General features: G+C 32.8%; 3 protein-coding genes across 9 annotated transcripts; 1 reads left to right on the top strand and 2 right to left on the bottom strand.

Annotated features, from left to right (window-relative positions):
* Positions 1-909: 909 nt before the first annotated feature.
* Positions 910-5,221, bottom strand: ACD1-LIKE (ACD1-like protein). The gene is made up of 7 exons (XM_020360371.3): positions 4,588-5,221; positions 3,205-3,392; positions 2,827-2,912; positions 2,572-2,738; positions 2,281-2,469; positions 1,471-1,658; positions 910-1,259 (listed from the first exon to the last, which is right to left on the bottom strand). The coding sequence occupies exons 1-7, from the start codon at positions 5,104-5,106 to the stop codon at positions 1,004-1,006; spliced, it is 1,593 nt and encodes a 530-aa protein (XP_020215960.1). The 5' UTR covers positions 5,107-5,221; the 3' UTR covers positions 910-1,003.
* Positions 5,222-8,240: 3,019 nt separating this feature from the next.
* LOC109799627 (Sept9 (DUF616)) lies at positions 8,241-14,465 on the top strand. 4 transcript variants are annotated; one of them, XM_029271482.2, is made up of 9 exons: positions 8,509-8,745; positions 8,894-9,006; positions 9,160-9,339; positions 10,322-10,390; positions 10,483-10,682; positions 10,805-11,220; positions 12,292-12,476; positions 12,739-12,836; positions 13,984-14,073. In XM_029271482.2, the coding sequence occupies exons 1-8, from the start codon at positions 8,741-8,743 to the stop codon at positions 12,819-12,821; spliced, it is 1,251 nt and encodes a 416-aa protein (XP_029127315.2). In that variant the 5' UTR covers positions 8,509-8,740; the 3' UTR covers positions 12,822-12,836; positions 13,984-14,073. The 4 variants fall into 4 exon arrangements, with proteins under 4 accessions (XP_020215812.2, XP_029127315.2, XP_029127313.2 ...); XM_020360223.3 differs by lacking the exons at positions 8,509-8,745; positions 12,739-12,836 and adding an exon at positions 8,241-8,484 and having other exon boundaries at positions 13,984-14,465; XM_029271480.2 differs by lacking the exon at positions 12,739-12,836 and having other exon boundaries at positions 8,516-8,745; positions 13,984-14,465.
* A 1,225-nt stretch (positions 14,466-15,690) lies between these two features.
* Positions 15,691-20,548, bottom strand: LOC109799427 (uncharacterized). 4 transcript variants are annotated; one of them, XM_020359983.3, is made up of 2 exons: positions 20,349-20,548; positions 15,691-17,095 (listed from the first exon to the last, which is right to left on the bottom strand). In XM_020359983.3, exon 2 carries the CDS (start codon positions 17,054-17,056, stop codon positions 15,839-15,841), a length of 1,218 nt encoding a protein of 405 aa, XP_020215572.1. In that variant the 5' UTR covers positions 17,057-17,095; positions 20,349-20,548; the 3' UTR covers positions 15,691-15,838. The 4 variants fall into 4 exon arrangements, with proteins under 4 accessions (XP_020215572.1, XP_020215571.1, XP_020215574.1 ...); XM_020359982.3 differs by having other exon boundaries at positions 15,691-17,091; XM_020359985.3 differs by having other exon boundaries at positions 15,691-17,078.
* Positions 20,549-26,461: the final 5,913 nt, after the last annotated feature.

Genomic DNA, 26,461 nt, shown 5'->3' with positions numbered 1-26,461 from the left:
CTCTTAAATTATAAGCCTTCTGTTACTATTTTCCTGTTTACATCTTGAATTTTCATCTTCAAACCTTTTTTAATTTAATAATTTTTTATTGTAATTTATTTATCTTTTATTATTAATTTGTGCAGGACTATATAGTTTAATGAATTGGCGAATGATGAACTTTTCTGGTTTAAAATCTTAAAATAAAAATCAAATCTGTTTTGGAAGCCTTATGGTGTTCTAAGATGAATTAGAAGCCGGTTTGGACAAATGACATTTTTTTTGGGCGGGCTTTTGAACCGAACCGTACCGGGTTCATTAAAACCGGACCGGGCCCATTAAAAACCGGACCGGACCAGTAAACCGAATTGAGGGGCACAAAAAACTGGACCGGGACATTTAAAAACCGAACTGGATCGGGTTCATTTTAAAACTGGGACGGAGTAGGTTCACTAAAACCAGACCGGGTCCAATAAAAAGTCAGACCGGTCCGGGTTCACCAAAAACCGAATCGGTTCAATGGAAACCGACCCGGTTCACTAAAAACAGTTCAGTTCAGATGACCGGTTTTTAAAGAACCGAACTGGCTTACAAAATTAGTCTGGTGCGTGATTGCAATGTTCAAAACGTTTAGGAAACAAACTGGTTTCCCAAAGATCCAGCATCCTTAAATGAGTTTGATGAGTATCTGATTGCAATGTTTTCATGTTTTTTGTTGATCCAATCTTTTAAAAGCCAATGTGGTTGTTTTCAAAACAAACCGGTTTTTTAGAAAACCGAACTGGTATTTAGAGGCCAAACTAGTTTACAAAAAACACCAGAAATGGTAATATCTCATTTGAAGAGCGTTAACAAAATTATTAAACAATTTTAGTTCGAATTTTAAAGACATCTTTTTAACTTGAATTTTAAATTAACTAATAAAAAGGGTAAATCAAAGTGTAATAACTTTATTTTTGTGGAGTGTGTATAATCTCTGTATACAAATAGCTAGACAAGGACTACGGAAAACACAGGTCAGAATTCAGCGAAATGCATGGTCGTAGTCATGACAACGGAAGTTTTTGTATATGAAGTGAGCTAACCACCGAGACAGAGCAAATGATAGTATTGCTAACGCAAACATTGAATTTCTTGTTGCCACTGACATTGTTCCCTGCTTCATGGTGGCGACAATCCCAATTGAAGCGACAGATATGACCTGCAGCATTACTTCAACCACATTGAGGCTCTTGTAAGCAGAATTGCAACTCTTGCAATTCACCACATGGGACCAGTACCTGTTCAAATTAATTAAGCTGTCAACTTGGAAAATCAATTTCTTCCCACATTTCAAGTGACCAAAAGGTGTACACAAGTCGCCACTTCCAAGGGGCCAAAACGTATTCTAAGTTCTAACCTTTTATAAACTTCACTTGTTGAATGAAATGGAGTCTATTTGAAATGTAACTAAATTGAAACTAGCATTTTCAAGTGCAATCTTGTGTGTACCTGTCCATAAGCTGTTCTCTTGGAGGTGTTGGAGGAAGAGTCCCACTATATTTTCCTCTCCAATCAACTTGACCACCCGCATACTTCTTTAACCACTTTCTATAACCAATTACAAGGGCATCTGACTTTGTTGGAACAAAACAAGCTTTTTGCCAATTCTTTGGACCAATATCCATTATTTTATGTTCCTATCAAAAGAATTTAATAACCAACTATGAGTATTCAAATTAATTTTTGTTAAGGGAATATTCCCTTTTTTATCTAGACACCAAAATTGAAGAAAATAAACATACCAGAAAAGTACAAATGAAAGTGCGCATAACAAAATCCATGTAGCAAAAATGAGAATTTTGCGTTGGATGAGTCGACATACTAGACAAGAAAGGATTAGAAATGTTTTGGTGAAAGTGTTGGGTAGCAAAAAGAAACGTATTATTGATCATAAAAAAGATGATACAATCTTGTCTTTAGATAGTTTTGGCATGTATGGAGAAGACCCAGAAGCCCAATAAGGAGAGTAGATCAGATGGAGGGTAGCCTAATAGCAATAGTTGTGGAAAACCAAGAAAAACTATTAGCAAAGTAATCAAGAAGGATTCGGATAGACGTTATCAGTTTGTGCATAATTTACAAAAACATTATAGCATCATTTGATTCATGTAGCTAGTACCACCTAGTGGGAAAAGTTGTTGTTGACTTGGTGCCGCTGATCTTTATGATAGCTTTGTAATACTTAGAACAGGGAAAATAGACTGATGGAACCAATTTGTCGACAAGATAAATAATTAATAAATTTATAACAAGAATTACCTCAACATGGAGAAGATATAAGTCTGAATCCAGAATCAGGTTTTGTCCCATATGAAATATCCATCGTGGTACAATTTTGTCAATCCACAATCCAAAGTTTCTTGGGAAGCACCATATCAATCTGCTTTTACCAGGACTAACAGGAACACAAACAAAGATTAAAGCAAACTTCTTCTGAGCTGATGGTTTCTGCATTAAGTTTAACACACATTATGCAATACCCTTAAAAAAATTGTCTGCATTTTGTTTCTTATCTAAAGATAATATCTAGTTATCTACTCAACATGTTACCTGAGTTTCAGCAGATGAGGCAGGTTGATCTCGATCAGTATATGCATAAAAAATGCAAGGTGGCATAAATTTGCTTAAGCTCCAACCTTGATCTGCTGTAAAACCATTGATATCTAACTTTTCAACAAACAATTCAAGTGGCCTGCCCCCTTCTCTATCAACTTTCACTGTTATTAAGCTCTACATATGTAAGTGTCATATATAAAGTGAATTTAAATTTACTGAAGATAAAAAACATATATCTTATGTGCTTACCTTTTGGCTTCTGAGTACGCATTAGTCCATAGTGTGCATATGGAACATGTGCAGGGTCCATAAGATTTTCTATCAGTACTTCATACCTGAAATTGCATATTTATTTTGTTAAAAAGATACACAGTGGGAAATATGGTTTTTGTCCCCTAGCATGGAAATTACTACTTTCATGTCAAAAAAGGGAGAAAAAAATGTTGTATATGCATAATATAATGCTTGTGTTTTCACCTTCGAGAATCAGCTAAAATAATTATACCAATTACGTAAAAGAAAATAAATCACGTTAGAGGTGCTTCGGGTAAAAGAAAGTGAGACACAAACGGATGTGTAGTTCTAAAACATAGGAATTAGAAGAGATCATAAAAGTTAAAATCATACCCATAAGGAATGTCTCTGTTTCCCATTGATTTAGTATACGATGGATCATCTAATTGTGGAATGAATGGGGGTCTTTTTCTTGTAATAATATCTTTGTATTGAGGATCAGTATTTGGCCAGAACCACAAGATATCATTTTGCACAGTACTTGGATAAGCAGCTACACATGCTTTTTTGGACGTATGAATCTGCACATTTTTTTTCCAGCAAAATTTAATGAGCATCAGATTCTCCCTTTAGTATGAATATTAAGCTAACAATGGAAAAATCAATCTACTGCTACCCTTCTATATTGATTGCTCATGGGATTACAAGTTGAAGAAACTTGGAAGCATTTAACAATTTCCAAAAGAAAAATGGTTAAAGGAAACTCCAACTTTGGGTCATGTGGCTTACCTCGAGTTTCAAAAAGGGTCACAACCTGCTCATAAGACCCTATTCAACCAACATACATTTATCTGGATAATGGATAAAGTGCAGAAAAAAAAATCAAATTTTGAGTAGTGTGATTTACCGGAGTTTGTTTTATAAGGGTTAAAAATTTCAGGTGTAGGAGTCATGTATTAACTAACCACGAACACTTTTTGCTTTTCTAAAACACTAGAAGTTTTGTATAGTGTCAATAGTTCACATTTTTGTATTCTGAAGTTGTCTATGTTATATAAATTGAATATGAATTTTAAAAAGCACAAGCCAACTTCTGTTCATTGTAAGTGGATAAGTCCACTTTTGTAAGAGCAAATTGTCACACACCAAGTAAAGAATAAGCAAAACTTTTAAACTTGAGGTGTAACTCATACATTTCCAATTTTGAGGGTCATAACTCATAAAAACAAAGTGCAAACCTACAGAAACAGAACATCAGATTAACAAAAAGAGGAAGAAGATGTGGCCATGAGTGACATGTCTTGTGGCCAAGGGTAGATTGAAGCAATAGTGAGATCTACAACCAATGAACTTACAAAGAATGTGCACCACCAGACCACTCACAAACCATGCTCACGTTCCATGCATCGACATGATATGATCTCAACTTCAATATTAAACCTATTTTGAACAAACTTAAAAGAGTTTTTGAAAGTTTCTTTTCTGAAAATAAAGAGTTTTTGTTTTATTTTATTTTATTTTTAATTTTTTTAAAAGTTGTATCCATACAGACTCATTGTATGTTTCAAAACATGAAATTATGACAAGCTAAAATTAATGGCAAGGAAATGAGTAAATGGTTCTTGCATATTGGAACCTTTTGATTACAGGAATGGCTGAACAAAAAAAGTGTTCTGGCAACTCACTACACAGGAAATGTAACACAAGAAATATTGAATTTGGAAGCCATATTACAGCAATACACATCAACTACAAGTTATGATCAAGAAGACTTACCGGAGGACCATCAGGGGGTGCCTGAGGAATCAATTTGCATTCTCCTTTGCCATCAAAACACCAACCATGGTACACACACTGCAACCTGCCCCATTGATCAATCCTTCCATCAGACAAGGGTGCCAATCTATGAGGACAAGCATCATCATGAACCTGCCAAGCACCCTCATTCCTATCCCACCACACAACCACATCAATGCCTAATACCCTCTTCCCGTGTGGTTTCCTTTTGTCAAGGTCACAAATTGGCATCAAAGGGTACCATTGAGAGTACCAGTCAAATTTCTCTGCTTGCCCTTCAAACTCTGGCTCAGCCTCAGGTGTGTTGCTGGGTTCTGCCAATGGAGGGGGTGACAAGGCAGTGGAAAGCTTGGATTTTGAAGTGCCCCTGTGAACAAGTGAAATTGGTGAGTTCAGTTGGGGGCTCAAGAACATGGATTTCCTAAGTGGGGTTGGTATTTCATGTGAATGCTTGGGGATGTGAAGTGTAGCAACAGAAAAGGCACACACAGCTTCCATGTTCCTTTCTGCAAACCAAAGGTACAGGAAGAGAGGAAACACAAGGGACACCACAAAGCTAAATACTTCAACTCAAAACTAGAGGCTCATATTTTGTGTTCATTTTCACCATGTGTTGCCAGTTGTCACCATCAACGAACGTTGGGTTTGTTTAACGTCAATGAACTTTGTTATAAGCACCTTATCACTTCGGGGGAGTTTCATGAATTATCACAAGGCCACGTGGGTGATTAAGAGCTTGGAGCTCTATGCATGGACAAGAACAAACTAAGGATTAGAATCAATATGGTCAAAAGTTAAAACTTATAAATCAATTGTATATATAGCTCTGATTCAATTCTGTGGTAGTTATATTTAATAATTACTTAAAAGTCAATAGTTTTTTCTTTCAATCGATAAACATGATTTATAGTATTAAAACATATATTTTTATAAAAATGTGGATAAACAATTCATTAGTAAACTCATAAGGTAATCACCGATTAATACACATAAAAATAGTTCTATATTTCTAATAATTAAAACTAAAATAACGGATTCATTTATATATATATAAAAGAAATTTTATTTTATGTAATTTAAAAAATAGTCCGTTTTAGTTGTTTTGACCAAACAAACAAACATTGTTAACAGGTGTTAATTTAACTTAGATTCAATAGGCCAATACCTTTTTGTAATTTTATTTTTTTAAGGTATATTAAATTTTAATTAAGGATAATTATAATAATTTTATATTTAAAAGTTTATTTAGCAAAATAATTACATTTAAATTTTATTTATCTCTTTAACATTTTCTATACAATATTTTATACATTTTTTCCAGATTTAGTCATTAGGTCATCTACCTTAATTTTTTTTTTTAATTTAGTCATTTTAGTTAAAAATCCATTTATAATCTATTGAATTTCACAAAATATTTTTAACATACACATACTTATACAATTATATTAAATTATTATTCCGTGACTTCATTTATATGTATCGGGGGCATTTTTGTGAAATTTCATGAATTACTAACAGATGTCTAATTTTAACGACTAAACTATAAAGACATAAAAAAATGAAGTATTTAGTTACAATCTTTTTTTAGTTTAAATACATAATTAAAAGATTCTAAAAAAATTTATGGACCAAATGATGTATTAATTTTTTTATAATATTTATTGTAGAGATAATTTTTCTTCTTTTAAACAAATATTTTAATTAATTTTTTTAGTCTTTATTTTTGGAAATAATTATGTATCCTTTTCTACTTAGATAAAATATTTTAGTATCTTATTTTTTTATTGTCTTTTCCTTTTATAGTCGTTATTGTTATTTTAAAGGTTGTGTATAATTTCATTTACAATAAAAAAATATTTTTTATACTTTATATAGATCTCATCATAATTATTTAGGAATTAAAAATTATTTATTATTAATATTTATAAATGAAACAAACTTATAAACATTGACATACAACTTATTTGTATCTCAATTGTTTTTCTATCAGTATTTTTTCATGTATGGTTTTTTTTTCTTTTGTATTTATTATTCTAATAATTATTTTCAAGTTCCGTTGTGCTTCTAAAACTTGAGAAAAACAAATAAAATACTATTGAATTGTACCAAAATTTGTTGAAAATTGTTCTCACAACAAATTAAATATTCCCAAAGTAAGGGGTTCTTTCTTTGATTTATACGTGCAAAACTATTTATTTATTATAAATTCAATTATTACCTTATATAATTATAAGATTTAATTATTTAATTCATTAAGAATAAAAAATAGTTAATTTAATTGATAACAAAAAAATCATATTTATATAATTTTTTTCTAAAACTATTTTATACTATTTCTCTTTTTTTATTATCTTTTTTAATTAATATTTATCTTTTTCTAATTGATCTTCTAATCAATTAGAATGTATATTCTTTAAAGAGTTTATAATCAATATATTTTATTAAATTAAAAATATTTTAATTAGAGATATTTTAGTCTAAAAATAATTAATATATAAGACAATATGAATTTGATCTTATATAAAAGAACAAACAATTATTTTAAGTTGAATCTTATAAATAAGAAAAGAAATAATTTAAAATACTTATTTTATTTCATTCTTATTATACCATTTATCATTGTTAATGTTTTAACATGGTCTATTTTTTTTTACTTAAGGTTAGACTTTAAATTTTGAATATCTTGGTTAAGAGACAGTACCACTTATGTCAACCAATATTCATAAGTTTAAGCATATTTGAAAAGTTATATACAAATATTTATGAAATGAGACATGTTAATTATATTTCTTAAGTCACATATCAAAATCTTAATTGTCAAACAAAATAGAACAAGATAAATAAAGAATTATATTATAAATTAAGTGTGTTAAAATGTTAGTTTAAAATGAAAAATACTAAATAATAAAAAATTTATTACAATCATAATATTATAAGTAATTTTTTTTATAGTACAATTGATAGTATTTTTTTTAATAAATTGTTTAATTAAGATCATAATAATTAATAAATATTACTAACGTATAACTCACCAACTCCTATATATTAAATATGGATAGTTATCTAACACAATAATGTTCTTAGAAATTTTTTTAACAATTTTTTAAAGGATTATTAACTTATTTTTTAATTTAATTTTTATTTATCAATTCTTTATTTATTAAATACAAATTTCTTTTTAACATAATGACATTTATAATTTTTTTTAAATAAGAGAATTTTTAAAGATTTCTTTAACTTATGTGATTCAATTAATAATTATTTATAAATTTAATTTTAATATGCTAAAATAAATCATAAAAAATAAAAAAAATATTATGTTATAACATAAATTATTTATTATATTTATGTTTAAAAATATTTATTTATTTAATTTTAAATATAATTTATATATTTAAACATAATATATAATTATATGTTAATTTTAGTCATATATATAAATTGTTCAAAAACATCGATGACTTCAATTGAGCCCAAGAACGTCTTCGATTCCGTACAACCCATTCCAAATTGGAAATTGCCCCCATTCTCCTAGTTTGGGCCTTCTGTTCTTCCTCAATCGGTTCACAGTAAAAAGATAATAATAATAATAATAATAATAATAATAATAATAGAAATAAAAGCTTAAAAAAAAAAATAATTGGAGCTTCCATGATCCTATGATGATCCCAGATGAGTGTTGAGGAGAAAACAAAGGATACAGAGGGATCTGTTTCAGTTTGAAACTTGAACATCTCTTCGTTACATTCTTATCTTAGTTTTAGTTTCATCTCTTTTGTTGTTGGAAGGAACCCAACACAACACAACATTACAGTACGCAGATCTGTTCCTTTTTGTCACTGTCAACAGACCCATCCCTTCTTTCACCACCGTCAGGTGCCAAGTTCTTCTCTTTTTCCATCACTTCACTCACAATTTACACCTGATAGTGATGCCCTAACTCGTTGCTCCTCTTCCCATTATTTTTGTGGTTATGTCACCGACACTGCCCTATCCCCATTTTCACTTAGTATTCTAATCTTAATCTTCATTTGGCTCTTGCCCTCTTCTATTTCTCCATTTCAATCCCTCTTTTTTCTCTCAAAGTTTTGTTTTTTTAAATTTGTTCTGGTTCAATATTTTCTAGGAATTTATGGGGTAATTAGTTCCTGTGTGGATCAGTTTCTCAATTTAACTGTTAGTAACTATGTGTGCATCTTTTCTGATTCTTGGTGTCATGAGTTAAGCTAAAAAGTCTTTTTTGTTGTTGTTGTTGTATTCGTTTCTTTTTGTTTTACGATGGCAGTGATGATGACTTGAAGAAAGAATCAGATATGGAGGGTGGTGATCTTCAAAAATCTCTGTCTTTGCGCCTAAATCGTAGAGGAGACCGAAGTAATCAAAGTCAGCTTTCTAAAGGTGAGGAAATATTGTTATAAACTGTTTTGGTCCTTTAATCTGTTGAGAAAATTCTCTCTTTTTCTTTTGTTTCTTTACTAGAGGATATTGCAGTGAGGGAAATAGTTACTTTGGCTTTGGTAAATAAGCTAAGCTTGGTTGTTGGTGATGCAGATTTTGAGGAGGGTTTATTTCCTTCAGGGAGGGTACCCCAAGATTACCCCATGAAGATTGTTTGGAAGAAAGGTTTTGTTCGGTTGGTTCTTGTAGCAGGGATCTTGTGGATGTTATTAATTCTTCTTGCATTGTTGTTCCATATATGGTCATGTCAAACTTCTGTCTCCTTTTTATCAGGTTAGTAAAGTTTTCTCAAATTTATGTATTGTTTATAACGCTTCTTAATTGTCATAACATGGACTCTTCATCTAACTGCCGATTCTTAATGTGATTTTTTTGGGAATTGGGTAGAAGGGAATGATGCCTATACCTGTGGATTTTAGTTGTTCCTGGTATTAGAAAACAACGAGTAAAGAAAGTTTCTTGCCTTTCATATAAGATGCCCTTGATAAGAGCAGTTTGGAAGTTCATTTTATACTGTAGATAAGGCTAATTCTTGTGTCTCTTTCTCTCTCTCTTAGCCATAAATTGTACACATAACATAATTTTTTTAGCTGTATTTACTGTGGAATAAGAATTTAGAAGGTAAGAATCTCTCCAAATTTTAGGTAAAATAAGAATAGTATAAATGTATAATATGTCTAGGTACAGAAAATTAAAGAAAGTTTCTTGCCTTTCATAGATGATGCCTTTGAAAAGAGCAGTTTGGAAATTCATTTTACGCTATAGATAAGGCTCAGTCTTGTGTCCTTCCCTCTCTCTCTCTCTCTCTCTCTTCTCCATACGTTGTACATGTAGCATAATTTGTTAGCAGCATTTATGGTGGAATAGAATTTAGAAGGTAAGAATCTCCATAATTTTTAGTTGAAAATAAGAATAGTATATTATGTCTAGGTACAGAAAATTGAATTTAAGGTAATGTTTCTTGCTATTTTTTTTTTCTCTCACTCTGTTGGTTTAGATGGGTCATTTGTCATGGGCAGTAGGACTATACTTGTCTTATATTTTATCTACTATTTAATTGGTGAATTTAGATTCAAATTTGCTACAAGTGGGAATGTAGGATGATAATTTGATGGGAGGTTTTGTTAGATTATTAAAAGGCACGCTTCAAGGAATGGTTGTTCATCATAACATTCTTTGCCTTTTATTTTCTTCACCAAAATTTTCATCATGTCAATGTTTCTGAAAATATAGCATTTTTCTGCTTGACCTGCAGCTATGTGTAACAAAGATAGCAAGGTTTACACCATGTTAGACACTATGGGACTTGTATCAAAACCTCACAGTAAGATTTTGGTGGTTTTGCCTCCATCCATTCTATTTGAAATTCTCCAAATGATAATTGTGTTTGATATTGGTGCTACCTATATTCATTAGGATGTCCAATTCCTGTTTCCAATGATCCTGATAAAATAGTTATCCCAACTGGAAGAACTTCCAACGAAATTGTCAAAAATCTTTCTTACGTTATGGAAGATGAGGTTCCACATGATGGATCTCAGTCATCTCCTCTGTTTGGAGGTCATCCAAGTTGGAAACAACGGGAGGAAAGTTTCAAACTAAATTCAAATATGAAGGTAAATTATTAGCATGATTTGATCAAGTTCATTTTAATTGTAATTGCTTCAAAATTTTGTAAGATTATGTTGTAGTTGCCACAATTAATGAGTCATGCTTTCCCATGTGCTCTGGCCGTTAGGTGCATTGTGGTTTTATCCATGGTGGTGGTGCTGAAATGGATCCCGTAGACATCAAATATGTCAAGAAATGCAAATTTGTAGTTGCGTCTGGCATTTTTGATGGCTATGATTTACCTCACCAACCATCAAATATAAGCCTTCGCTCAGAGAAACTTTTTTGCTTTCTTATGGTGGTAGATGAGGTGTCTCTGAAATTCATGAGGGAAAATGGTACTGTCAAAGAAGACAGTGCTGGTGGACAGTGGGTGGGAATATGGCGACTTGTTCTTCTTAAGCATCCTCCTTATGATGAACCAAGAAGGAATGGGAAGGTTCCTAAAATTTTAACCCACCGGTTGTTTCCTCAAGCACAGTATAGTATTTGGATTGATGGTAAAATGGAGCTGATTGTAGATCCATTGCAAATGCTTGAGAGGTAATTATATCTGTTTAAATAGCCTATGCATAATTTTTCTGGTAACATCAACATTTTAAATCTGTTTTTCGTGATAGATATTTAAACTGGCATCCTTTTGTTTCTTGAGAGAGCTTAGAAGTATGAGGGGTAAAGGCATTTAATTTAGAATTTGACATGTTTCATGGGCGATCAGTTACTTACACAATAATCATTATCAGGCATACTGTTTGAAGGGCTCAATTTAATGGATGTCTTTTCTCTTGCATAGACTTTAGATATTTACAATCATGAAGTTGATGCATTATAGGGACTTGCTTGTCATGTGTTCGTGGGTTTTCTTTTGGGATAACTATTGATTGAATCATGAAATTAGATTTTCTATCACCCCCTTGTGATCTAGTTTGACACTTACCTCCTGTTCCTCTTTAAACAAATAAAAAGTGGCGCTTGAAACTGGTAAAATTAAGGCCTTCTAGCTGAATGGATAGCTTTTTTCTTTATTCCTGGAGTTACTTACCTTGTGTTTATTTGCACTTGTCACTTAGATACCTCTGTTGTATAACGGCTTATCTAATTCCTTTTGAAAACACTAATTTATACTATTGAACATACCACGAGGGATCTTAGTGTCCAAAATGTAAAACAGGGTATAAATTTGAATAAGTATTTCTATTTCAACCAGCAGAAGAAACAATGCTGACACTATTTGTATAAACTCTCCCACTGAAGCTTCAAGTTAAGAGCTTACTTACTGCACCTGCATTGTTGAAAAACTGCGGACTATGTCTGTGCAAGCCTTTCTGTTTGTCATGTAGGGTGATATAGGATTTTTCATTTGGAAAACATTCAACACCACAAGAGGTCAAAAATATATTATTATTATTATTATTATTGTCTAGTGTCTTTATTGGGAGTAATGTATGCTTGTTTGTATGAAAGACATTCCAGCTGGATTCAAAGCATAATAGGTTTTAAAGCTTGAAATTGAGACACTTGTTTACAAATTATATGTTCAATATGGATACTGAGGACGATTGATGTTGTGACTTGTGATGACTGTAACCTTGTAAAACTACCTTAACAATGCAGATACCTGTGGCGAGGGAAGCATACATTTGCCATTGCTCAACACAAGCATCACCGTAGTATATATGAGGAGGCTGATTCAAACAAGAGGCGTAAGCGATATGCTCGACCCCTTATTGATCTCCACATGAAAATCTACTATTATGAGGGAATGCAGCCATGGAATTCAAATAAAAAGACTATTAGTGGTAAGAAAGGAAGCAAGACTTTATGGTTTTGCATTTTATTTCTTCTATCTGTTTGATTAACAATTTTGGTACGTCTATCATTCTGAGTTGACAAATCTTTAGGATATTTGCAACTGAGCCATGGTAAATTTGTCAAAATTACCACAAACACATAACCCTGTGGACTTAAATTCTTGTGAAAAATTGTACTTACTGCCGAGGGAATAAATAACGTTTTTCAGCTACCAGAGAAATTATTTACTGTCACATTCTGCTATTTCAGTGAAAACATGGATAGACCACTCCCCTCTGTCTTCTATGAAAACAGGGATAGACCGCTCCCCTTTGTCTTCCATCAGTCAGTGAGATGTGAAGGTGCAGGTCTGCAAGATCACTTCTATCCTTACATGCTTCTTGGTCACCTTTCTGTTAATTATCTAATCTTCTCCATATTTGTTCTGTATACAACAACTATAACAGTCATATCCTAATAGAAGAGGTTGACTACTTGGATCACATAACCATCATTGAGCTTGATTCCAATTTCTCAGAAATATTATTGACCATAAGTTTCCTTTTAATAGTTTCTGCCAATATCCTTATTGTCTCCCTCTATCCCTTTTCACAAGACTAAAACCTAAAAACCACTTGATTTACTCTCTTCACTGAATTGGTGCCTTCTTGTGTGGCCACACATCCATCTTAGCATTCTTATTTTTGTTACTCTCACTTTTTTCTTTTGTTGTCCTTGTCTTGTTGAAGTCCAACATTCACTACCATAGATTGCAGATAGTTGAGTAGCTGCACAATAAAAAAACTCTCTTATGAGCTTGATAAGTACTTTCTAGTCATAAATAATCTCTGATATCTTTCTCTAATTTAACCACCCAACTTGTGTCGATGGTGCAACGTCGTTAATTTCTCCATCCCAGATAGGTAACTTAGAAACCTATGATATGGCATCTTTAATTTTTGCCTCAATCATTTTCCTCGTTTCTTACTAAATATGCAATGCATATACTCTTACTTACTCCTACTCAAGCAAAAATCTTTTGATTCTATCATAGGCATCTTGAACATCCACCCTTTAGATGCTTAAATTATTATTTCCTCATTTGTTTACGGAAGAGTTAGTCAAGTCTTTTACATGTGATGTGATGTTTGTCAATTTGCTTAGCACTCTTGTGCAACATTTCTTCCTAGTAATCATATTAGTCTTTCACCTCTTGATCCTGTTCACTTTGACATCCTCATAAGAAAGTCCGTAGTTACATTCAAGAGTTATCACACTATTAGTTATTTCATCGTACATGTTTTGTATAGGCTGGATATAAATCATTTGACGTGCTTATTTTTCGAAGTCTTTCACAACGTTTATCCATGGCACTTAATGATATGTTTTCCTAATCATAAAATAAACTCTACTGTATAGTCAAGACACATGGATTCGTTGACATGTTCTGTTGTTCCTCTCTCACAATGCTTGGTGATGTCATGTTGTTAACCATAACTTATTATGATCTTTCAGATGTGCCAGAAGGAGCCGTTATCATTCGGGAACATACCAACATGAATGACTTATTTAGCTGCTTGTGGTTCAATGAGGTTCACCTCTTCACACCCAGAGATCAACTGAGTTTTGGGTATGTTGCTTACAGATTGGGGGACTCTTTCAAATTCTTCATGTTTCCCAACTGTGAATACAATTCACTGTTTGTGTTGCACCCTCACACAAGAGAGCACTCGTCTCCCATAGAATGGGTTAAACAGATCGATCAACTTAAGAATAGTAATTTAAAAGAAAGTAGGGGAGGACTAGGCTTGTTTACCCCATATCCTGGGGATCTTGATTCTGTTGTTCTGCCAAATGTAACAAGAACATCAAAAGCAGGTTGACATTTTGTTTATTGTTTTAACATATTCATTGTGATGTATTTTTTTTCTCAAGAATTTCTTGATGTTTATTTTGCTTGATCTTAATGAAAGTACAGATAAAGTTATTCAAATTTATTTTTAGGGTTTAGAAGTAAAGCGCCTTTTTGTCCTTCCTCGAGCCTTGGATACACAAGTGATGAGTTGTATGATAATAGTAATAGTATGGTAGAACACGAAATATTTGTTATTCCTTTTAAGGCTGTGGATACATTTGCATTCTCTTCATCTAATACTTCACTAATCTTTATTACTTTTGCTGTTGAAATGTATCTTAAAATTTATTTCTTAAATGTTGATATGAGGATATTTTCTTTGATACTTGTGTGATCGAATTTAAGTTCTTATGCAAATATTTTCGATACCTTTATCATTAGGCCGACTATAGTGTAATGTATTATCAATTTGTGGACAATTAGTTAAAGTATTAAATTAAATTAATTTTTATTTTGGTTTTCAATATTTTTATAATTTGTATGCTATTGTTATGATATAATAAGGTGACATTATGATAAATTCATTTTTTTTGTTGATCAAGATAAAAAAAATAAAATTCAAATGGTTCTCCACGCATAAATTTTTATGTGAATATATACATATATACTAATATACATATACATATGAAACATTGAACATTTATAATTAGTTTTTTAAGAGCATGAGTGATTGACAATCAGATGCAGATTAATTGATGATTCATGTTTGTCAAACTTTAAGTTGTTCAAATTATTATTAATGATTTTCTACAATTATTTTTTAACTACGAATGATCAACATTCAATAAAATTATTGTATTTGAAAGAGTTAATTTCATTATATATTAGGTCCTATTTATAGGGAAGGCATTAATCTACATTAGTGATTTTTACCCGCATAAGAGATTAATCTTAAACTGTTGACTAAATATATATAACTGGGTTGGGGGATTGGGTCATTCATGTCTGTACTACGAAAAAGCCTTAAAAATGCTTTTAAAAAAATCTGCAAATGAGAGGGAATCAACTGATATCTCCTCTCTTAACATACCCAGAGTGTCCATACGAAATATCTAAATTTAAGAGAAACAAACTTTATTTTCTTTTCTCCTTTCACCGACGCTATAGTACTAAACGTGCTTCATATTTTCTTTATTCTCTGTCCCCCACCACACGTGCTAGTTCGATGGTCCCTTACTTGCCTTTTGTTGTTGAGTAGCCGCTTATTGTCCCATTCGTGTTCGCGCTCTATGCTACTAATAATCTTGTGGTCATTGTGATGAAAAACATACAAAAACCACCTACTAATAATCTCAAGCAAACAATCATAAAAGTCGAATAAACCGATTTCATCGAACCAAATCCTCCAATAAAACGAAGTTAAATGATAGTTGAGGTATCTCCTTAACAGATAGCAGAAGTAAACATTTGTGGTAATATGAAACAGACTAGTTTGTATCTATTGCCATTTGCCACTCATTGTTGGCTGTTATTCGTAGACCATCTTTGATGACGCCACCGTAATTGACGACCAGGGATCCTTCCATATGATGAGATGTCACTCTGGGGATTAGTCCGAGTCCCTTGTGAAGCCCGAGGCATCCTTGTTGAAGATGTGACCTCTGCACTTAGGTCTCTATAAAACTGATGCTCATCACGTGGCGTTCTCAAAGATGATAAATTTGTTCTCCATCTAGCAGTACGATTCACCTCTGCCTCTAGATCACGGGATGATAAAAATGGAAAATTGGTTCTCACTCTACCCGTAGCAATTCTCTCCAGTTGGTGCACTGAAGGTAAATTGGATCTCCATCTAGCTGATTGATTTGTCTGTGTATCACCATTTGATACCCTGTGCATTGTTCCAGACCTTCTGTCATATAAAGGCACTCTCTGTCTTGAATTAGCTAACACACTGGCCATTCGGTTAACATTTTCAAGAGAGGAGAATATTTCATAAAAGAACGAGGACATAAAGTCAGCAAGACCCCCAGTGAGAACGGTGTCCCTACTGTATTCTGCACTAGAACTTGCATGGATTGAGCTAAAAAGATCTTCCAATCCCCTTTCTTGTTCCATCCTTAACCAATCACACTGTCGCGAGGGATCCACCTCTGTTGGTCGAACAGAAGGATGCTCAGACCGGGCATGCTTCCTGAGTTCTGGATATGTCCCCTGGAACTCACACGTTTCAGAAGAACAACTCCTTGGTTTAGAATTCATATACCTTCGAGCAGGCTCCAAAACCATGTATCCATATATTTCTCCCCGGCAAAGAGGGCAAATGAGCTTTGGTTGCAACTGGCTTCCACATTGAGAGGGGTGCTGAGGCTCTAACTGAACTTCTCTACTATGAGAGACTCTGCTTGTGACAGGAATTTCTTCCAATACTTCTGATGAGAGATGAGAAGCAAAGGACTTACAAAACTGGTCAAGGCAGTTGGAGTGGCGGTAACTGGTATTGCACATGTAGGGATGGCAACCCTTCTCATGGGAAGAACATTTCAAAAGAACAGCATTATGAGGGGATTCCATGCAAATAGGACACCTAGCTTCCTCCCATTCTTTCATTTCATCAACTGATACCAACAAATTCATAGGTTTATGCAGCTCAATGTTTTTGGAGTTGGAAGGGTAAGGATGTGATCTATTGCAATCAGTAGATGGGGACTTCACTCTTCTAACTTTTGGCATCTTGAAATTCAAGACGAAGCTGCTAAAAACAAGATCTTCCTTATTTCAACAACAAAAAACAAGGATTACACAATGAAATACCAATTGTAATTGAATAATTAAAGTATAATAAGTCTTTTTATACAATATATTGATAAGATCTGCTCTTCATTTCATTACAATTCTCTACCTTTTTATCCAAACACAATTTGTTTAGGAGAAAAGAGAAATTGATTTTTATATCTATCCACAAATATTGAGATTTTGAAGATTGCATCAACCTAAGGATAATTAGTTGGAACTAGAAGAAGTACACATTGGCACCAGCAAATACTGATCATTCATCTAACATAATGATATATAGTAGCATGGCGTATCTGATTCATTAAAAACATCACTTCATAATCAAATATCCAAATCTATTATGTGAACACAGCTAAGAGGATACCATTCTTGCCACCTACGACAACATAAATGACAATCATAGCATTTCAGATCATTGAAGATTATTGCCCAAAATATCACTTGATTTAGATGCTCCTCATGAGCAAGACATAAAACTATAAAAGTAAACACAGCTTGATAGGACTTCTTGGTGAAAAGTGAACAAAATGTCAAATGCATAAAAGTTTGCAAATTTTAAATAAATGATAAGGCACAGAAAGCACTAGAACATAATGTATAATTGAGTTTGCATGTAAAACCCATGGATCAAGAAGTTCAAGCTGCACATTTTTCTTATCAATATTAATGGAATTTTAGACATTAACAACTTAGATATGTCTATCTAATTCTGACATTTCATCAACAGGAATAAATAGCACATAGAAAATTATAAACATAACATGATTACTTTGGACACTTGCATTAACAATTGCAAATTAATTAAAACAGAACAAACAAATTCATTTTTGTTAATAAATACTTAAAATCTAATAGCATTGTGTCACCTGAAGGAGACATGTAAGCACTGGAAAAAACAAACAATCCATAAGGGAAAAAACCCATCAAAATTCCAGTATTCCACCCAAAAATTCTTTTGCCTTGAAAGACAGGGTAAGTTCATATATTTATTACAATATCAAAGTGTACTTAAGTATTCTGAATTTTGATATGTACTACAGATCTCTATTGCTATTGTAAGTCTCCAACAAAAATCACAACTTAATTTCACAAGTTACACAGCAAACAAGGATTTTATCTGCTGATAATATTTATTTAATAAGTATCCGAGGAAGAAAACCATAGATCCACACAATAGATGAAATGGAACAAAAAAACTATATATAGACAGCTATCAGCGTTCAGTCTGCTAACGACAAAATAATAAACCCAAAACAAAAGGCAAATATAGGTCATTGTTTATTGAAGAAAAAATACATAAACAAAACTTAACCTTCCTTTAAAAAAGAAATATGCTAACCCCTAAAAACTGTTATTTGGTATTTTGATATACATTATATATGGATTGGTATAGTTATTAAGCTATCATAGCGAACACAGGAAATAAGGAGAAAAAAGCTATCTACACCAACAAAGAAAAGGTTGTAGAACTAAACTTTTGTTGGAAATTCAGGATGTTGTATACCCAGTGCCTAATTCTTAAGATTTTGGGTGAAGATGTGATGTCATGTTCGCTCTTGTAGTCTATTGCTAGGCACAATGGTGCAGATTCCCTCTGCTTTCAGGCTCCCCTGGAAGGCTGAAACAAGATGCTGTAACAATTTTGGTTGGTTCCCTCTCCTAGAGGCTTGTTTTCCTTTACAACCTCTCTACATTGCATGACTCACCCCATAAAAAAAATGTATTTTATCTAGAGTTGTATTTTATCTTGAGATTTTCAATTTGGTACAAGCTTTAGTTATAGAGAAACTAGTGCAAAGGAAAAGGGCAAAAGCCCTAGAGGCACAATGGATTTTTAATACCTCGAGGAAAAACGTGCCAGAAAGTACACAAGGTACTAAAGGTGTTCATAGAAAAAGAAAACAGAAGAATATTTTACAATCTCGTATGATTTTTCACACATAACTAACAAATCAAGCATAACATCACAGTAGAAAAAGCTCTAAGCTGCTTGATGCCAAGGGTCCCAAAGACCAACAGTAAGTTATTCTCTTAACAGTCTAACTGTTTTACCCCTTTAGCATCAAATTTAGCAAGTTAGACAGCTGATCTTTCAGAAGTTTGTATCACTGCATGTCTGTAATCCACTGAACCAATCTAGCGCTCAGTTTCTTAGGCAAGCCTTTATACACAGAAAAGGGTATCCCCTTTATATATTACTAGAGGGGTCGAAGTACTTCGTGTTTTTAATAATTGTATACAGAAAAATATTAGAAATTGCAGAAGATATAAGAATTGTTTTTTTTTACTTCAAGGGTATAAAGGTCCACTAAAAAGTGGAGACCAAAAGGGTGATTACTAAAATGTATCCCCTTTATAATAAGTATAGAAGATTAATATAGATTAGATTCTATAAATTTATTACTTCTCAGTTAACTCAAATAGGAAAGTTTGAACTTTGGATTTTGCTTTCTCATAAAATCAATTTTTTTAACTTCATACATAGTCTTCTTACCATCAAAAGTTCACTCTTGAAAAATACAGCTAGAAATTGATATACTTATCTCTATGTTCAAGTTCTCTGTTTGGGGACAACCATACTTATTTGGATTAACACAAATGATTTGCTGCATAAGTGGTAGGCAACTAGGCATTGACCGCTCTTTACTCTGACATGCATATTCGCCAAACAATTTATTCTTTCAACATTAGAAAGCTATTTTCCAATGAAACACCCCGTTTTGGAGCCCTTGGCAACCACAGGGTGCATCTATTCCTTCAACTTCGAAGTAATTTAAGATCATTAAACAACTAAAGAATTTCACGCGATAGGATTTAGTTGGTAGCATTTTTTTTCGTGTTTTACGAATAGGTCCCTAACTCCTTCAAGAACAAACTAGAAAGGGGGTACTAAGTAAAAACTTTAAAATCTCATCCTTAACAATGCAGTGCACCTTATAAAGAGAATGAATTTAAGAAGAAAAAAAATTAAAAAGAAAATACGCTTTCAAAAATGTTTGATGATTGCATGATGCGTTGCAATTGAATTAATCAGTAATCAGGCAGTTATTTCCAAAAAAACGCAATAATCAACATTGCACAGCAATTCGTTTAGCAGAAAGCAGCATCTAACCAAGCGATAACCTAATTTTTTTAGGCAGTATCACAAATAAATTTGATCTTGAACAAGAACGTAATGAATAATAATAAGAATAATTGAGAGAGGGAGAGTAGAAGAGTTAGGGTTAACCTGAAAAGTGGCCGTGTGGGGATTGCAATGAATAGAGATGAAGATTAGCGATCACGAGCACAATAAAAAGGGTTCGGTTTTGAAATTTAGAGTGAAAAAGTTTCGAATTTCTGATTCGATTTTAAAATGAGAAAATCGTGTATTTCGTAGCTATTGAGTTTGTTGTTCTATCGTCATCTGAGTTTATTTTATGAGCATATTCTAACTATTATCTGTACCAAAAATCAATATAATCTAACATTTATTATATATAAATGGCATCCAGATATTCTGTACAATGTTTTTTTTAATATTATTTTTATTATTTAAAAATTTAAGAATAAAATAGTTCAAAAATTATTTACACGAAAACATGACATCTCTTTTGTAATAGATTAGTGAAATTGAGACACTTCGTGTCTCTATTAAAAGTAAAATAAAAATAAAAATTAAATGATAAGTATATATTAATCTAGTATTATGATTAGTCCATTAATTTTAAAGTCTTTGTTTTAATAAGAAATATTATTTTTTTTATAATTTTTTAAAATGAAAGGGTATAATGGTCAATAAAATATGAAGATCAAGGTGGTTATTAAAATGAGTATCTCCTTTATATATTAGTATAGATAATATATGTATATATATGTGTGTGTGATTCGTTTACTTGAGTCGTTCAATAACTCATATTTTACATTAAATTTTAACGATTTAACTATTAAATTTAAATTTCTTAATAAATAGATTAAATTTTTAAATTTTTAAAAATTTGAAAATCATTTAGTATTTCGTTTCATTAATTCAAATTGATAGATAATTATAAAATATTTTATATGTTGATTTGAAATAATGAAACGAAGTATCAAATAATTTTAAAATTTACATATTTGATCTATGTATTAAGAACTTTAAATTCAAAGGTTGAATTGTTAAAATTTGTTGTTGAGTAAGTTTAGATAGACTTACTTCGCGAGTAAATGAATCTTTCTTATATATATATATATATATATATATATATATATATATTAAGAATTTTAAATTCAATGGTTAGATCGTTAAAATTTGATGTAAAACATGAGTTATTGAACAAAGTAAATTTAGATGGATCCCCTTATATATGTGTGTGTGTGTATATATATAGGTAGATAGATAGATAGAGAGAGAGGAAAAGGGATCAAATGACTTAAAGAGTAAATCTTGCTTAAGTTACTCTACTCAATAACTCATGATGCATGTTAAATTTCAATGATCCAACCGTTAAATTAAAAATTCTTAATCATAGATCAAGTTTACAAATTTTGAAAATTATTTGATGTTTCATTTTGTTAATTTAAATTGATGGATAATTATAAAAATATTTTATTCATTGATATGAATCTATATAATGAAGTATCATATGATTTTTAATTTTTTTAATTTGTAGAATTAATTTATACATTAAAAACTTTTAATTTAACGGTTGGATCGTTGAAATTTAACATATATAATGAATTATTGAGTGAAGTAACTTAAACAATATATGTATATATATATATATATATAAACTAATCATATTTTTTTTTAATAAATCAATATAACATAATGAAACTTGTACCTTCTCAACATTTTTTCGAGAGGTCTTGGTTGAGTAGCTTGAAAATTTGTTGACAAGGTTTGATTGGGAGGTTTAAATTGAAAGGATCAAGTTAAAACGTTTTGGTCGAGTACTCAACTTTTTGTCGAGAGGTCTTGGCTGAGTATCTTGAAAATTTGTTGAGAGATTCAAATTGAAAGGATCAAGTTAAAAGGTTTTGGTCGAGTACTAAACTTTTTGTCAAGAGGTCTTGGCTGAGTATCTTGAAAATTTGTCGAGAGGTTCAAATTGAAAGGATCAAGTTAAAAGGTTTTGGTCGAGTATTCTACCAATCATATTCTTAATAGATTGAGTAGCCCGATCCCCTAGAGAATGTTGGCACAAATTCAACTTGAAACTAGAGCTGTCAAAATGGGAAAACTTGACCTGTTTAGCTTGATCCACCTCAACCCATTTTATAAGTGGGTTGACTTAACCCAGCCTACCTGTGTTACTATCTAAAAAAATTTAGCCTAGTCAAGTTCACCACGAGTTGGTGGGCTAAACCCTCATAACTTTTTCTTTCAAAAAAAGCTCCCATTTTAAGAAGAATCAAAACACATGTTAGAACACAAATCATCTCTAATTGGCTAATTCATAACACAAACTTGTAAAGACTTATCGAGGTGCTCGCAAAGGCTTAGAGATGAATGGCCTACAGTGGCTCATCATTGCACATGGTGGCTCCCAACTACTCTAGCACAGTGGCTGAGGGTGGCTTGCAGTGACTCATAGAGGCTTACAATGGTGGCTCGGGGTTAGGGAGTTGCGTTGGCTTATGGATGCAAGAAGGCTCACGTCATGGAGGTGTGATGGCTCATGGAGAAAAGAGAGGAAAAGTCAGGCGAGATTGTTGGCAGGTCCATGCGACGGATCGCGAAGGCTTGAGGAGTTGTGGTAGATGAGTTACCTAATGAGCTTGGGGTTGCTTGTGTATTTTCTAAAATTTATTTGTGTTCAGGTTACCACCAAATATGAGTTATTACATTTGTTATTCTTAAAACCACTTTTAGAACATTTGATGACCATTATGAATTCTTAGTTATGCATTTTGGTTTATCAAATGCTCCTTCTACATTCTAGTAGAGATGGCAAAGTGGGCCATGGCCCGCGGGCCGGCCCGTTGGCCCGCCAAAAATTGGCAGGGCGGGCCAAGCATTTCAACCCGCCAACCCGCCAAGCCCGCCAACCCGCCGGGCCAAATAGCGGGCCGGCCCGCCACAACCCGCCGGCCCGCATATATATATATTTTTTAATTTAATTATTTTTATGTTTATTTTATTTTGATGTAGAAGATGAGGATGAAGATGATTAAGAAAAAAAGTAGAGACATCTTCTTTAAAGAGAGCTTCTAATATTCTTAGAATAAAAATTTAAAGTTAATTAATTGTATTTAAACTTGTTTGTGGACTATCAAAAAATTTAGTGTATAAATAATTTGTAAGTTTATAATTTAGTTTTGATTTTGGTGTAAATGGACTAATTTCTATTTGATTTTGTTTTAAGTTTGTAATTTGTTTTTGTTGAACATATATTAAGTACAATATGTATGCATTTTTAATTTCATATGATTATATTTATTTATTTGTAGCAAAAAAAAATTTATTTAACCATAAAATAATTTTTTTTTTCCATTTTTTTTTATTTTTTATTTTTGTAAGCGGGCTGGCCCGCCAGCCCGCCAGCCCATCCTTAGGCGGGGCGGGCCAGCATCTCCAGCCCGTTTTACATTGGCGGGCCGGGCCGGCCCGCCCCGTTTTTGGCGGGCCAATGGCGGGCCGGGCCAAAACGGGCCGGGCTGGCCCGTTTTGCCATCCCTACATTCTAGTCTGTTATGAATGATTTACTTAGACCTTTTTTTTATGAAAATTTGTTTTAGTTTTCTTTGATGATATTTTGATCTATAATGCTTCATTTGATAACCATATTACGCATTTACACATTGTTCTTCAGTTGTTGTTAACTAATAAGTTTTATGCTAAATTATCAAAATGTGTGTTTGGGGTGACTTCTGTGACTTACTTAGGTCACATTATCAGCGCTCAAGGTGTCTTTGGGGACCCCGAAAAGATACAGGCCATTATGGACAGTCTTGCACCATTTTCTCTCTTGGATTTACATTGGTTTTTAGGCCTAACAGGATTTTTTCATCGTTTTGCACTACATTACCATTGCCACTCTACTCACCAATTTACTCAAGTTTCAAACTTTTACATGGGCATTTGAGGCTCAAGAGGCCTTTACATTGTTGAAAAAAATAGCTCACCACGTTCCCAACTTTGTGTCTGCCTAACTTCAACTTTTTATTTGTTATTAAAACTAACGCATCAACTACGATTGTTGGTACTATTCTTTCCCAAGCTGAATAACCACTAGCTTTCTTTAGTAATAAAATGTAAAGTGAATCATTTTACATCATGGAAATGTATGTTATAACAAAAGCCCTTAAAAAGTGGCAATAATACCTTTTGGGACACTATTTTCAAATTATAACTAATTAGCAAAGTTTAAAGAACCTATTGTCCCAATCCATTCATACCCTGACTCAACAAAAATGGGTTACTAAGTTTCTAGGTTTCAATTTTCATGTCGTGTAGAGGCTCAAAAAAATAGAACTTGGCCACGAATGCATTATCTAAACCTAATTTTCCTTCCATCTTTGTGTTCTCTATACCATCCCTTGTTGTTTCCCTTGTCTAGGAGTGCCAACATTATTACAACAAAACTTTAGAGTCAAAATTTCAAAACAAAGATGTTACATAATTCACATAATGGCTATGAATTTACTTTCTACCATGGCTTGATGTTTTTTCAAAGGCTCGCTTTTGTGTCAGACTTTCCAGACCTCTGTCAAAACCTAATCAAGGAATTCCATTAAATCCATGTGGTTGGCCATTTTGGTGTGAAACCCACCTTGTCTCGCCTCACAACATCTTTTCATTGGCCTAAGGTGGCATTTGTTGTTCCTTCTTTCACCATTAATGCTCCATATTCCATCATAATAAATACATGCCACAAAAAACATTGGGGTTATTACAACCATTAGCTACCCTGAAGTGGGTTTAGGAAGACATAACCATGGACTTTATCACGCACTTATCTTGTTCGTATGGACATACAAAAATCTGGGTAATGTGTGATCGCCTCAACAAGTTTGTCTATTTCTTAACTCTTTTAATTAAATTTTCAGCCACCTAACTTCTTCAACGATTCATTGTCGAGATTTGTCACCTTCACGGAGTCCCTAAACCCATCGTATCGAATTGTGATCTTATGTTCAACTCCTTCTGGAAAGAGTTATTTTGAATGCAAAGGACTACTCTCTATTTTAGTTTGACCTACCATCCTCAAACGAATTGCCAAACTGAGGTTTTGAATCATTCTTTAGAAACCTATTTACACTACTTCATTGGAGATCTTCCTCAAATGTGGTATCACTTCTGTCATCTCAATGAGTATTGGTATAATACTTCCCATCACTCTGGCCTTGGTACATCCTCGTTTCATGTTTTGTAAGACCATCCTACCCCGACCACCATTGACCTGTTTTCAAATTCCTCTTCACTTACCATTGTCACTAGCATCTTGCATGAACACAAAGAAGTAGTTAAAACCATCAAAGCAAATTTGTTTAGAGAAAAATAATGCATGAAAACCCTTGTAGATTTAGGCTACAAGGATCTTACCTTTAAGGTGGACAACTGGGTTCTCCTCCATTTACAACCATATTTCCAAGCTATGGTGTCTCGTCATTCGTCAACCAAGCTAAGCCCCTATTTCTTTGGTCCTTTACAAGTCTGTCATCGCATTGGTCCCGTAGCTTACGACTTGGCACTTCCCTTGACCTCCAAGATTCATTTGGTGGTTCGTATCTCAAAGCTTTGCTTTGACCTTATCGGGCCCTCTTCCTCCATTGGCACTCCAACCTTTACCCTTATATCTCACAAATGAGGACCTATCTTCTAATCCTTACTCTTTTGAACCCCATAACCCTAACTCTCAACTTCTCTCTCTCTACCAAAACCTCACTTTCCAAATTCAATGGCACTCATGCCTTATAACCCACCTAACTCTACTAAACTTACCATGTCATTTGTGGACCATCACGTGACATCTTCACCCATCATAAATGTTGTCAATTCATCTAAATCATTTCCTAAAAACATAAACGTATCAACGTCACTCCCCCTTTGGTGATTCGCGACTCACCACTTTCAATTACTTAGCAACTGACACCTTATGATCTTGAGGACAAGGTCATTTTTGAACCGAATAGTAATGATAGGCCCAAACATGTTATGAGGTCACGTGTGTGGATAAAAGATTACATTTAGGCCTAGTTGTTGTTTTTAATCACTTATCTCTTGAATAATCTTAGCCTTGCACTTGTAATGAACTATTTCATCATATTTTTTTGGGGGGACTATATTTGTTTTGTTTTGATGGAATGAAAAGGAGAATATTTTTACTAGATTAACTTATCTTTTTAGTTAATACTAGTGTAGCCCTAATTTTCCAGTAA

This window comes from Cajanus cajan, chromosome 2, assembly GCF_000230855.2.
Source record: "Cajanus cajan strain Asha chromosome 2, NIPB_CcT2T_4, whole genome shotgun sequence".
NCBI classification, from domain to species: Eukaryota; Viridiplantae; Streptophyta; class Magnoliopsida; order Fabales; family Fabaceae; genus Cajanus; species Cajanus cajan.
The sequence above is the reverse complement of the archived record's forward strand: the minus strand, read 5'-3'. Positions and strand labels throughout refer to the sequence as shown.

What these genes read in the sequence shown, in the direction of transcription:
- ACD1-LIKE (XM_020360371.3), bottom strand. Translation starts at nt 5,106, where the DNA reads ATGGAAGCTGTGTGTGCCTTTTCTGTTGCTACACTTCACATCCCCAAG. An exon ending in GCGTACTCAGAAGCCAAAAG is followed by an intron (nt 2,739 to 2,826) that starts GTAAGCACATAA and finishes GCTTAATAACAG; the next exon opens with TGAAAGTTGATAGAGAAGGG. An exon ending in AGAGAACAGCTTATGGACAG is followed by an intron (nt 1,260 to 1,470) that starts GTACACACAAGA and finishes TAATTTGAACAG; the next exon opens with GTACTGGTCCCATGTGGTGA.
- LOC109799627 (XM_029271480.2), top strand. An exon ending in TTCTGTCTCCTTTTTATCAG is followed by an intron (nt 9,340 to 10,321) that starts GTTAGTAAAGTT and finishes CTTGACCTGCAG; the next exon opens with CTATGTGTAACAAAGATAGC. An exon ending in CCATTGCAAATGCTTGAGAG is followed by an intron (nt 11,221 to 12,291) that starts GTAATTATATCT and finishes TTAACAATGCAG; the next exon opens with ATACCTGTGGCGAGGGAAGC.
- LOC109799427 (XM_020359983.3), bottom strand. Translation starts at nt 17,056, where the DNA reads ATGCCAAAAGTTAGAAGAGTGAAGTCCCCATCTACTGATTGCAATAGA.